Source organism: Gastrolobium bilobum, unplaced genomic scaffold, assembly GCF_033153095.1.
Source record: "Gastrolobium bilobum isolate Gb01-03AN ecotype WA unplaced genomic scaffold, APGP_CSIRO_Gbil_v1 utg7917, whole genome shotgun sequence".
NCBI classification, from domain to species: Eukaryota; Viridiplantae; Streptophyta; class Magnoliopsida; order Fabales; family Fabaceae; genus Gastrolobium; species Gastrolobium bilobum.
In genome coordinates, this window is record NW_026898898.1 from 230,555 (window position 1) to 242,616 (window position 12,062).

Sequence of the window (12,062 nt, forward strand, 5' to 3'; positions counted from 1 at the left end):
CCACGCGTTAAACGAGTAATCTAATGTATAATTAAAAAAATATTTGTTCCTTTGTTGTTTGTTCTCTGGAGTTTAGCCACTTCATGTTACCCAAAAAAAAGATTACTCGATGTATAAAAATTAAAAGAGGAACAAGTTGTTCACCAAAAAAAAAAAGGAACAAGTTATCTAACATATTACTTATATGCAGACATTCATAACTTGACATTAAATTTTTATTTAACTTAAAAATATTTTTTATTGAATTGAAATAAATAAAAAAAGCTAGTTGAAACCAATAAACCACCGATTTTTAAAGGTTTTATAATAGTTCGGTTGATTTTTCATCAATTCTTAAACTCTACTAACATTGAACGAGTTCATCAAATTTTTCTTTCGCACCAATCCATCCGACTTTTTTTTTAATTTCTTTTTTGTTTAATCTAGGATACATAAACAATGCTGAAAGTAGCCAACTCATTAACATGAAGCACCCGTTATGTGATTTGCTCCATTTTCATCCGAAGATGTGGCATCAAATATTCTCTCCCTTGCCATCACGGCCTGCAAAAATTGCATAATATTTAAAACATATATTTCTATTTTTGAACAAAGAAACGTATTGGTCGGGGATAAGGAGGATAGTATCAAATTTATCAAGTGTGGACCTGTTTTTTCCAATTTGTGAAAGCAGTAATGAGGCAAAGAAAAATTGATTGGACAATGGAGCCACTGACTATTCCAATCCAAAGGCCCTTTGCTCTGAAATGTACAACGAAGCCAAGCACGGCACCTATAGGAATTCCTACCAGATAAAACGCTCCAAGATTCACATAGGCTCCAACATGTTGCCACCCACTTCCCCTAGCAACCCCTGATCATTATTTAGAGAAAAATAAAATGGATTTATTATAATCACATATGTATACATGACACTATATTAGAATAGGGGAATGATTCGTTTACAAATTTTTTGTACAAATTATACCAAGTATGACCGATCATACACTTCTATTGAAGTATGACCGGTCATACTTAATATAGTTTGTAAACAAAAAATTTGTAAATATAACATTTTTCATTAGAATATGATGAGAAAGAGTTAAATGAGACCAGTTAAACTCACTAGCAATTTGATTATTAAAGGCAACAAGCAAAAGAATAAGGAAGACTAGTAAACCTGAAAGAGGTGCTTGCAAGCTGTCCATAAAAACTGAGAGACATAGCAGAGGGGTCATAACAGCCAAGTAATGAACAACCATACTATCATTGCTATAGGCATAACCCAATATATATCTGCAGCCGAATAGGGTTGCACTTACAATCAGAGCCTCTGTAACGGCAAGTACCATAGCTGCTGAAACAGCCAAACGTGCTGCTTTTGGATTCCCAGCTCCTAGTTCATTTGAAACTCTCGTGCTGTGTCACATAAAGAATTAATGTGTCACTTTTTTACTATGTTCACTTTGCTAATATCAGCACATGGACAAAATTAACCATATAGTATATGGTGAAGTGAGAAACGGACCTAGCAACAGCCCCAAGCCCATAGGGTATGGTGAAGTGCAATGTAGAGATTGTCAAGCTGACCATACAAAAATAAAGTTAAGAGATTACTGATTAATTAGAGTGGTTTCATTTTCTTCTAAAACAATGGCAGATTCTGAAATCAAAATAAGCAATACCATATAGACAGAACTGATGTCTCCAACTTTGGATTTGGAAAAAGTCCAGCCAGCAAAACAAGCAACTCACATGCCCACCATTTAAGACTGTTAAAGACGAAAAATTGTAGATGACAGATATATATACATGGCAAAACAAGTGACCATGTTGGCTAAACCATGATGATCATGCTGGAAAACCTTTTAAATCTCTTAGACTAATATAAATAGTTATTTTAATTTATGGTATTACTGTTTTTCATATTGTATGAAATAATTTTATCTCCTACGTATATAAAAATAGGGAAAACATTTTCTCCTTTTAAAAGAGAAAATTTTTCTCATGTTAGTGACACATTGTATAAGTGGGTCGCACAAAATAGTGGAAAGAGACAAAAATTAAAGGTGGGACCCACATATGCTTTGAGTCACTAACATGAGAAAAATTTTCTCCTTTAAAAGGAGAAAATGTTTTCCCATAAAAATATGTGAGATACTGAGGTTTATGTTTTCTTTTTCTCTCTCTTCTTTTCAAATGATCCCACATGGGGCTCAGACACTTTTACGTGTGTGTAGTAGATAAATTATTTTCTACAACATAACATAAGAAATGTTAATCTCTTAATTTATATATTGTACTAAAAAAAACTTGTATGTTTATAACCAAACAGACATGTATTTTATACTGATGCAATTGGGGGCAAAAGTATAATACTCTTCAATAAGTCATGTCTGTCTTGACATTTAAAAAAAATAATATTACCAAGTATTTATAGCATACTAAAGAATGTAAGGATTTTGGGTTCTTTAGTATTCAGCAATCCCATAATTTTGGCACTCCAAATATGGTCCAAATTTTTGGGTTCCTAGTGTTCAAGCAGGGATTTTTTATGAAGCAGAATACTTCAGCTGAAAACATAGAAGAGAATAAGAAGAAATAGTTACCAAATCATTGCTGCAGATGGGACAGCAAAGCGAAAGAACTCTCCTATACTATGGAAAGCCTTCTTCGAAAATGGGATACGTGTTTTCTCACAGGCAGAGGAATACTTCACAAAGGACAGAAGAAGTATTGCATTAAACCAAGTTGATAGGCTGAAGGCTATTGCAGCACCAACATGTCCTAACCCCAATTTAAATACTAGACTCCAACAAGTTACTATGTGGAAGCACAAAACTAGAGAAGAGCTTAGAAGCAATGGAAAAATTAAACTCTGAGTCTGGAAAAATCGTGTTAGAGGTTTAAGAATTGCTGAACCAAATAGTGCAGGTATTAGCCAAATGGCATATTTACGAGCTTCAAGGGAGATTGTTGGGTCTTGGCCTAAGAGAATTAACACTTTGTCCAAGAAAATCCATAGAACACTGATTGGTGCAGAAACCATAGTGAGGGATATCACAGCAGTGTAGGTATAGAGTCCAAATTTTTCATATTGTTCTGCTCCGAAAGCTTGGCCACATAAAGTTTCCAATCCACCAGCCAAACCTGACTGCAACATTGACAAAAAAAGAACTGAATGAGTTAAAGCACATTTTCGTCTAACAGTTACCCTCTCATACTACTAGTTTTGAGAATCAGCACATTTCGTATTGGAATTTGACATTAGATTTTCTCCCATTCTTTTTTGAACAGATTCTTCCTTAAATTTTAGTCTTGTTATTTTGTACTACAAAATAATTAATCATGTTGACTAGGTCATCATCATATCAATAAAAAGGTTACATGGTAAAACACAACGAAAGAAAACAAGAGAGATGTACTATAACAAGTTAACAACTAAATAAGACAAGTTTGCCAAGTGGTTAACTCAATTGATAGAGCCGAATTATGTCTGAATCAAAGGTTTGTGTTCAAATCTTGCGATATCATTTATTATTATCAGTTAACCAGATGTAAGGATTATTATAAATCTTTGCACAACTTTATTTTGTGAAAAAAGGTGTTTAGAAAAAATCAATGGTTTAAAAAGTGTTTAGAAAATAAACAAGGTAGAAGCATATACTAATTACTACTCTCCATAAGAAAATCCAAAACTCATCAGTCATCTCGGTAAAAAATAAATTCTTCCACCATTAGTTCAAGCAAAATTAATTTCTCGTACAATTATTTTCCAAAAAAAAAAAAAATTCTCGTACAATAGGAAATAAATAACTTTTTCATGTTACGAGAAATTATGCTATCTTTTTTGTTTTTTGTTTTTTTTTAATAAATAATAGATTTTATCATTTATTGTGTCTATGACATAAAAGCCTCATGTAACATAAAAAAAAACTCTTAATTTAAAGGTGAATAAAAGTGAGAAAAAGAAATTGTGCTCGGATGAAAAAAAAAGTTTTACCGAAGACTATATAAGAAAAATTTTACAAAACTGAGCCCTAAACTAAATAGACTTGGCAGCCTACCAAAAGAAAAAAAAAAAAAAAAAAAGACTTGGCGACATCACAAAAAGGTTGATTGGACCCAATACATGGAAAGGAGCCTATATATATATATATATATATATATATATATAAAACTATTTCATCAATATAATTACAAGATCCTATTTTATTTTTTATGGTAAATAAGACACCAATTTTTGCATCATTAACTTTTCTAAGGACTTGTACACATTTTTATTTATTCAATTATTAGTGATTGCTGCTTATAATTGTTAAAACTATTTTATATTATCATATGTAACACATAATTAAATGATATTAGCAATGGATTAAAATTAAACTCATTAGTAAAACTTTCCTGTGGTGGACTAGATCAAAGGCAATGGAAGGAATGAGAAAATTTAAGAACTTACAAAAACACTAAAACCAGAAACGTTGGTGATAGAGATTGCAATAGCAACACTTGAAAGTGAGAGCTGGCCAAGATGGCCAACCATTACCACCGGTATAACTTGCAGAAGATATTGTAACACAATAGCCACCACCATTGGCGCTGCTATAGTGCTCATTCTCTTCATCTCCTCCATCAATGCTGTCTTTGTTTTCATCCATCCCCGCTTTTCAGTCTCTGAACCTTCTTCCATACTTGATCTTTATGTCACTCACTTTAAGGCACAACCTTTTCTTCTATATATCTTATCCCTCTTTGGCTCTACCTTTGTCCTCTACACGTAAGACAACTTTGCATTATCATTCTCAGTCACCCACGGTGACGGTATCAATATCTTAAAAAATAATAAGCAATAAACAAACAAACGTACAAATTAATAAAAACCTAAAATCTCTGTACAGAATTCTAAGGGTAGCTCAGTTGACAACTGAGCTCTCAAGGATTTGTTTGAGTCAGGACTTTGAACATCTGTCTCTAACAAATTTTTAAAAAATCTTTAGGGACTAGAGGATGTGTCTCTCTTCTCGAATGAGAGATTAGTCTCCTCCTTCCTCCGATAGCGAAGTTTAATGTAGCCGTTGTCCGCTGTTTCAGAGAGGGACTAGCCTACAGGGCCGTACCCGAAGACAAGGTGACCGAAGGAGGTATCCCCTCTTCAAACATATATTTAAACCCTATAACAATGTATGCCAAACCATACAACCTGTACATTAATGTATCAAAATATTTTTAAATAAACCTACATATATATTATTATAAACCAAATCATTGATAGAATGGATCATTATATTGATCTGTAGTTACTCGTTGAGATATTATATACACTACACAATCAGATACGCAAGCTAGCTAGATAATATATTATATATGTCTCTCCATGCATATGCGCACCCTCTTCGAACAAAGATAAAATTGCAGCTGCTGGTAGCTAGGACCTTCAGCTACCAACACAAATAATCTCGATATGGGCTTTTTGACCAAACTACATCAATTTTTGTTTTTGTTTTTTTTAAAAAAATCTCAAATAATACAGTTTAAGGTTAATATCAATTAAATACACTAAATCGTGTATTCATCTGATAGTTCTCATGAAAAACGTGCAAGACTAGCCCCTAATGAATAAGGCATATGAATCTCACTGCATCGGATTATATTTTAAAATGATATTATTTAAAAAAATTTAAAAATACGTTAATAGGGTCACTCACCTCACCCTCTCGATTTGATATGAAGTAAAAAAAATTTCATTGAGACCAACAAGAGTAGTTCATTATAGCTATAAATTATGATTCTTTAATTATAAAATATTCTTCAAAAATCAATTCAACCCAAAAAAATTAAGAGGTGAAGGTTTACATATTATTTTATATTATTCTTCTAATATGTTTCCTCACTTGAGAATTCATTTTGGACTTTGAAAGATGATGATATACTAAAAAGAAAATAATTTTAGTATTTGGTTATTTTGTATTTAAATTCAAATATCTTTTTTGTTTTTATAAAAAAAATTAACGGTGGCAATAATCGAACTCTAAACATTCAGATCATAAACACTTTGATATCATATGAAAGAATTAATTCAACCTAAAAACAAACTTAGCCATTAGGTAAAGGTTTATATATTATTTCATATTATTCCTTTAACATTATATTTATTAAATTATTATAAATATTTTTTCGTAAACAAAACAAAAGGGTATGCCCTATTGGAGATAATTTTGTAAATACTCTCTTATATAAAATAATTGAACTATAATATTTTTACACTACATTAATTGTTAGAGATCCAAAATAACAAAACTTGAATAATAAACTACTTACCTATTTTTTTCTCTTTATTGTCCGGGACTGATTGCAACTTTCTTAAGCTTTGTCGATCATCTAATAGCTCCTTCGAACCTCACTTGAGTCCTTTGCTTGGATCACTGACTACGAAATTCTGAGTAATTTGGGCTGACAAATAGCTCACATGTCCTATATTAATTCTCCTTTTGCACATAAATGGGAAGAAGATAGAGTTAGTGTAGAAAAGAACGAGGTAAATAGTTAATGTGATGAATTGCACCTTAAGTAATGAGACGACAAGAAGGCTCTCTTAATGGAAGCTTTATTTGGTGAGGGAAGAGTAGAGAAATATATCTCTCTCTTACCACTCACCTGCAATTAAGCTTATCTCTCTCTTTTTCACTCACTTGCAATTAAGTTAATCCTCCACTACTAAATCTTTGGTTTAGTATTGTTAGGTGGTTCTATATTTGTATCTTTCAATGCTTTATAATGACCGAAGTTACCAGTTACCACTTACCACCATTCCTCAAAGCAGTTTACAGAATAATGCTACACTTCTATATTACATCACAATTCAGTAACAAATATCAATGTTAGCGCGTAAAGTTTAAATATTTGTAAGTATTAAGAGATTTTTATTATTGTATTAAATTGGTACTTTATTTTTTAATGTATTATATTATGCTATTTTTTCAAACTTTTTTTTGTTCAATTAGTACTTTATGTTAATAATGTTATAATATTAGTTTTCCAAAATCTTCACGTTAATAATAAGCATAGTTTTATGGTTTTAAATCAAGAAGAAGAAAAAACCTCTTTAAGACATCTCGGTCATTAGACATGTAAATAAATTTAAAAGTGCACATGTTCAAGCTTCGAAATACATTACTTTTTTACTCGATCGATCTAGCTCAATTGGCAAATGATGAGTAGGTGGAGAAAAAATATGTGTTCAATTCCCATCAAATACATAATTAGGGAGAGACGAAGAACTTTAATTGTAATTACTAACTAAACTGTATTACTAACTAAGCTTTGCATTCTGAATTAGTCTCGTAACCAATTCAAAGAGTCGAATTTTATAAAAATATTCGAGTGATCCTACTCGTCTTAAAAAAGTAATTAGATTGGTATAAAAAAAATACATTCCTTTTCTTTTTCTATTATTTTTCATTTTTTGCCTTTTTGCTTTTCTTGGAACTCTATTAAGATTCTCGCAAGATACACCTTAGTGGTTGCTACTTGCTAGCTTCTTTCCTAGAGAAAAGAAAAAAAAAATACTTTAGATATTAAAATTTGTCTCTTAAGTACTTGAATCATTGTTTCGATAGGTGAAAATTCGATCCAGTTTTAAGAATAATAATTAATTAATTAATTATTGGCCAACTAGCTATAATATAATGTAAGGAATCTCGAAGGCAGAATACGGTGGTTTTATTAACCTATTTAGACAACAGCTCGAAGTGAATATTAAGGGGTGAACTTTTTGTTACTTGTAAGTTACAAAATGGAATCCTTGAGAGGACATAAGCGGCGCAAAATAAATGATGAAGTTGAATCTTAAATGAAAAGAATAAATACATAAATTGAGAGTGAAATTTTGATGTTGAGATTTGGGTTTGTGAGAGGAAACGAAAAAAGATTTCATTTGTTAAATTTTGTAATATGTAAACTGAATTCTCTTTCGTCCCATTGCATATATGCAATACTAAAAATAATGCTGATGTTTTATGATTAGTTGTTTTGGCTTTTACTCAACGCAAGGTACTGATGTAAGGTACTGATGTTTCACTCGGGGAAAGAAAAAATCTGTCTATAAACGAGTTTTTAAGTTCTGTTTTTGCCGTTTTTTATTTTATATATATATATATATATATATATATATATGGGTTCTATTTTTTCCTGAAAATTTTTCTGCAGTAGCCGATTTTTGAATAAAGTCTGACTAGTAAGATTTTAAAATTATTTTTCTCTTTCTGTCACATCAGCCGACAATGTCTGAAGAGAGAGAAAAAACGAAGCAACTTTATTAGTATAACAAAGTCTTACTAATCAAACTTTGATAAAAATCGATTGCTCAAGAAATTTTTTTTTATGTGAAAATATATATATATATATATATATATATATATATATATATATATATATAAAAGACGAATACACTAGTAATCACTCCTGCTATATAAAATTTCTTTAATCTAATTTTATGAATTTTTTTTTTTATTAATCTAACTTATTTTAGGTGTTGTTCTTACTTTAATCCATATTAAGTTTCTCCGTAAATGATTAAAAAGGCACAGTAATTTGGTGCAATTAAAAGAAATTATTAATTTTCTTAAACTAATTAATATATTGTATGAGTAAAGGTTCTCCATTGTTCAAACTAGATAGCACATTACAGTGATAAAAAAAATATTTTTTGTACTTGAAAAATGAATAGATTCTTATATTCCATTTAAAATGCCACTATGAACTAGAGATTATTTCAGTCTAGATATTTAACGATACGGACTTGGGCTATATGTGTATGGGTCCATTTCAGGCCCAAAAAATACCTATGCTAAACAAAGTTCAAGGCAAACCCGTTTTCCTTATCCAACCCGGTTTCAAACTTTCGGATCCATTCTTTTTGTTTCACATTCTCTAATTCGCTCTCTGCCTCTACTCATTCTCTTCTCGCCGTCGTTGCCAATTTCATCTCTCTTTCTTTCTCTCTATACAAGTGTTTGTTATTGGAATGATAAAGAGGAGATTCTATAAGCTTGATCATGGTGATCGTGATGCCTCAGATCCGTCCTCTTCATCCTCAGATTCTGAGCTTGAAGCTGAAGCCACTGAAGAATCAGAGGATGATCCAATACCACAAGTAAAACAGGATAATGAAGTTGGATCAACATCTTCTGGTTCGTTCATTCACATTTTTTTTAATTGTATTCTGTTTTTTCCTCTCAAGACAGTATATTCCCTGATAGTCCGCAGTATTAGCACTTACAAGAGATACACAATTGCATTAAATTTTATTCCTAGAATTTGTTGTAGACAATAATTCTCATATTTATTTTTTGTATTGAATCATATTACGATATGAATCAGAATTTAAAATGTATTTTCATTATAATGGCGTTTGCTATTGACTTATTGTTGCTCGCGTATTCACATCTTTTACTCTTTTGGCGCAATTCAGGATATGAAAGTGAGGAAAGTTCTGCCAATGATGTTGATGTCAACTCAGCAGGTAGGGTTTGTTTGTTAGCATTTGGTAATTGAGCATTATCTTTGTTGTAGAGAAGGGAAACCCTTGGAGAAGGATATTTTTCTCCTTTGTTCTTTCTTTGTGATTTGGTAATAAACGCAGAAGTGTTCTTTCTCTTTCTCTCTCCTCCGTTTTTTCAGCTTTTTCTCTCTGAAAATTCAGACTCGTTTTTAAGGTTCCTAATCCTTACACATTCTCTAACAGTGAGAAAATAAGCTGTCTGCAATTTTCACTTCCAGCTTGTTGACATTTTAATATTATAAATGGAATAATAGTAACTGTTATCAGCCTTAGGCTTAGGCCTTAGGTTACTTGTTCAGATATCTAACCCGAAAAAGTAAAAATAAAAATAAAAATAAAAAAGTCATTGTAGATAATTTAGTTTTCCATTTGGATTTGATTGTGCCTGAGACTTAAGTCTTGAACGTTTGCACTTATTCAAAATTAATTTGTCATTTTCTTTTGTATCTGTTTTAAAGTGAATAACATGTTGTCTATTTCTGGGATAATAGCATCCGTTGTATTGTACTTGCTGTTTTTGTAAATATTATGGCTCTACTTCTTGAAAAAGAACCCTTTCATGATTGTTTTAACATTTATGTAACTCTAGGTCAGCTATTTAGTGAAGATGATGCTGGAATTATAAATGAAAGACAAACACTTGTTAACATGGAGTTGCCTGGTACATGTGATTCTGAAAAGTCTAATGTCTTGGCTGAAAAGAAACTCTTACCAACGGATATGCCATCCTACATCTTAAAATGCAAATCAGTTTTTAAGTGCAGGATATGTCCTCGGATTATCTGTTTGACTGAGGACACTATGCGGGATCATCTGCAATCAAAGGTAATGCGCTTTTTTGATAAGAAATCCATAAACTTTTACTATTCATACTAATACTACTACTTTAGTTTTGAGTAAAAATCCATAAACTCCGATGTTAATGTTCTTCCCAAAAGAAGTCAATTATATTGCATTTATTATATTCATTTGATTGGAAATTTAGTGTTGGGTTTGAACTGGGAAGCCCAAGGAAGTTACAATCAATAAGTTTTGCTATTTAGATACTCTGGGATAGGAGGAGCACACCTTGAGTCTCTATGAAGCACCACCATAATTTATGACATAATCCCCGGTGGTATAGTTGTTCTATCATTGAGTGTAGCAGACATTTTGATCTGGCCAAATATACCAATTAACGCATTTTGTAGTTGGGGTTAATATCAAAGGTTCTTCCCTCTGTAGGCGGATAACTTATAGGGGAATGAGCTTAAATGACAGAGAATTCGTTTTAGCAAAAGATAGGGCTTAATTCAAGATTGCCATCGATCTGTTGCATCTGATAAAATGCCATATAGTTTTTGCTCAACCTTTTGGGTTGGCAAGTAAACTACTGTGATAGCCAATATTATGTAAAATGTTACATAGCCCAAACCACCTGGTAGGCTATTTTTCTGACCTCAAATACACTCTTACTTCCGTGTAGGATCAGTGACATCACTTAAGAAATTTCCCATCCTCCCTCCACTTTATTAAATTATAACCTATTTCGAGTTTCACAGCATTTAACCATTAACGGTAAAGAAAATCCCTACACCAGTCACAAGTTTAAGGGCATATAGGATAGAGGTCCTACTCACAAGTCGAACAATGAAATCAAACTAGCTTCTCATTAAGCTCTAAAAAATATTGTTGATCAACTTGGAGAGGACAAACTATAAACTTTTACTTGTCATCGTGTGAAAAGCTTCTTATTGATCTAATGATGACTTTGTTATTACTGTAGAGACATGCTCGGTCTGAAAAACTACTTAGTGAAGGTAGACTGAAGGCCATGCTCGATAGTGATGGTGAAATTGAGAACCAAGAGGTCTCAGAGATCCAAACCAAAGATACTGAGGTTGGTTGTTCAACAGTTCCATGGCATTCTACTGACACTCAGCCAACTTAAAAGTTGCATTATTGAATTGAAGAAACTAATTTATAATTAGACATGCGTGGAAAACTAAATCATTTCTAAACCTTTTAGGAGAATGTGAAGAAGAATCACAAAGGACAGAAGCAGCATAAAAAGAGATTGAGAAAGAAGGTAAAGAACCCTAGTATTTCAATTAACAGGCATTGTTTAACTTGATAACTGTAAAGTTTATTAAAATATTTTGAATTGCAGCATAGTGACGGTGCAAACGGACGGAAAATGCTGTCTACAAAAGGGTCAAGCAAGAGAAGGAGAAAGAAGTGAAAGCTGAGAAATGGGTTGTATGGAACAAATTTTCCCGGAACTGCCATTTGCCTTTGTGTGCAAAGTCTGCGTGGTCTTATCTATGCTGTACTGATGGTGTTTTTTGAACACCGTTCCCCTTCCCCTTCCCCTTTCGCCTCTGTTCAATAGTTTCCTGTTTCTCCGTCCCATTTGGATCGTTCAATATAGCATTCCGCTTCCTACAATATTTGACAGCATTTATATTCATTTTTTTTCTCGGAGCATCATATCAATGTAACGGAATTGAAAGTTCCCTTGTAAAGACATTAGATGATATATGAA

At 32.0% G+C, this 12,062-nt stretch overlaps 2 protein-coding genes across 3 annotated transcripts; one reads left to right on the plus strand and one right to left on the minus strand.

The window, feature by feature from the left end:
- Positions 1 to 459: 459 nt before the first annotated feature.
- Positions 460 to 4,669, minus strand: LOC133285142 (protein DETOXIFICATION 14-like). The gene is made up of 7 exons (XM_061482317.1): positions 4,439 to 4,669; positions 2,589 to 3,133; positions 1,665 to 1,751; positions 1,508 to 1,564; positions 1,160 to 1,398; positions 648 to 853; positions 460 to 543 (listed from the first exon to the last, which is right to left on the minus strand). The coding sequence occupies exons 1-7, from the start codon at positions 4,667 to 4,669 to the stop codon at positions 460 to 462; spliced, it is 1,449 nt and encodes a 482-aa protein (XP_061338301.1).
- Positions 4,670 to 8,942: 4,273 nt separating this feature from the next.
- LOC133285184 (uncharacterized) lies at positions 8,943 to 12,050 on the plus strand. Of its 2 annotated transcripts, XM_061482371.1 has the most exons (7): positions 8,943 to 9,167; positions 9,449 to 9,499; positions 10,128 to 10,199; positions 10,290 to 10,363; positions 11,304 to 11,417; positions 11,547 to 11,606; positions 11,688 to 12,050. In XM_061482371.1, the coding sequence occupies exons 1-7, from the start codon at positions 9,002 to 9,004 to the stop codon at positions 11,757 to 11,759; spliced, it is 609 nt and encodes a 202-aa protein (XP_061338355.1). In that variant the 5' UTR covers positions 8,943 to 9,001; the 3' UTR covers positions 11,760 to 12,050. The 2 variants fall into 2 exon arrangements, with proteins under 2 accessions (XP_061338355.1, XP_061338354.1); XM_061482370.1 differs by having other exon boundaries at positions 10,128 to 10,363.
- Positions 12,051 to 12,062: the final 12 nt, after the last annotated feature.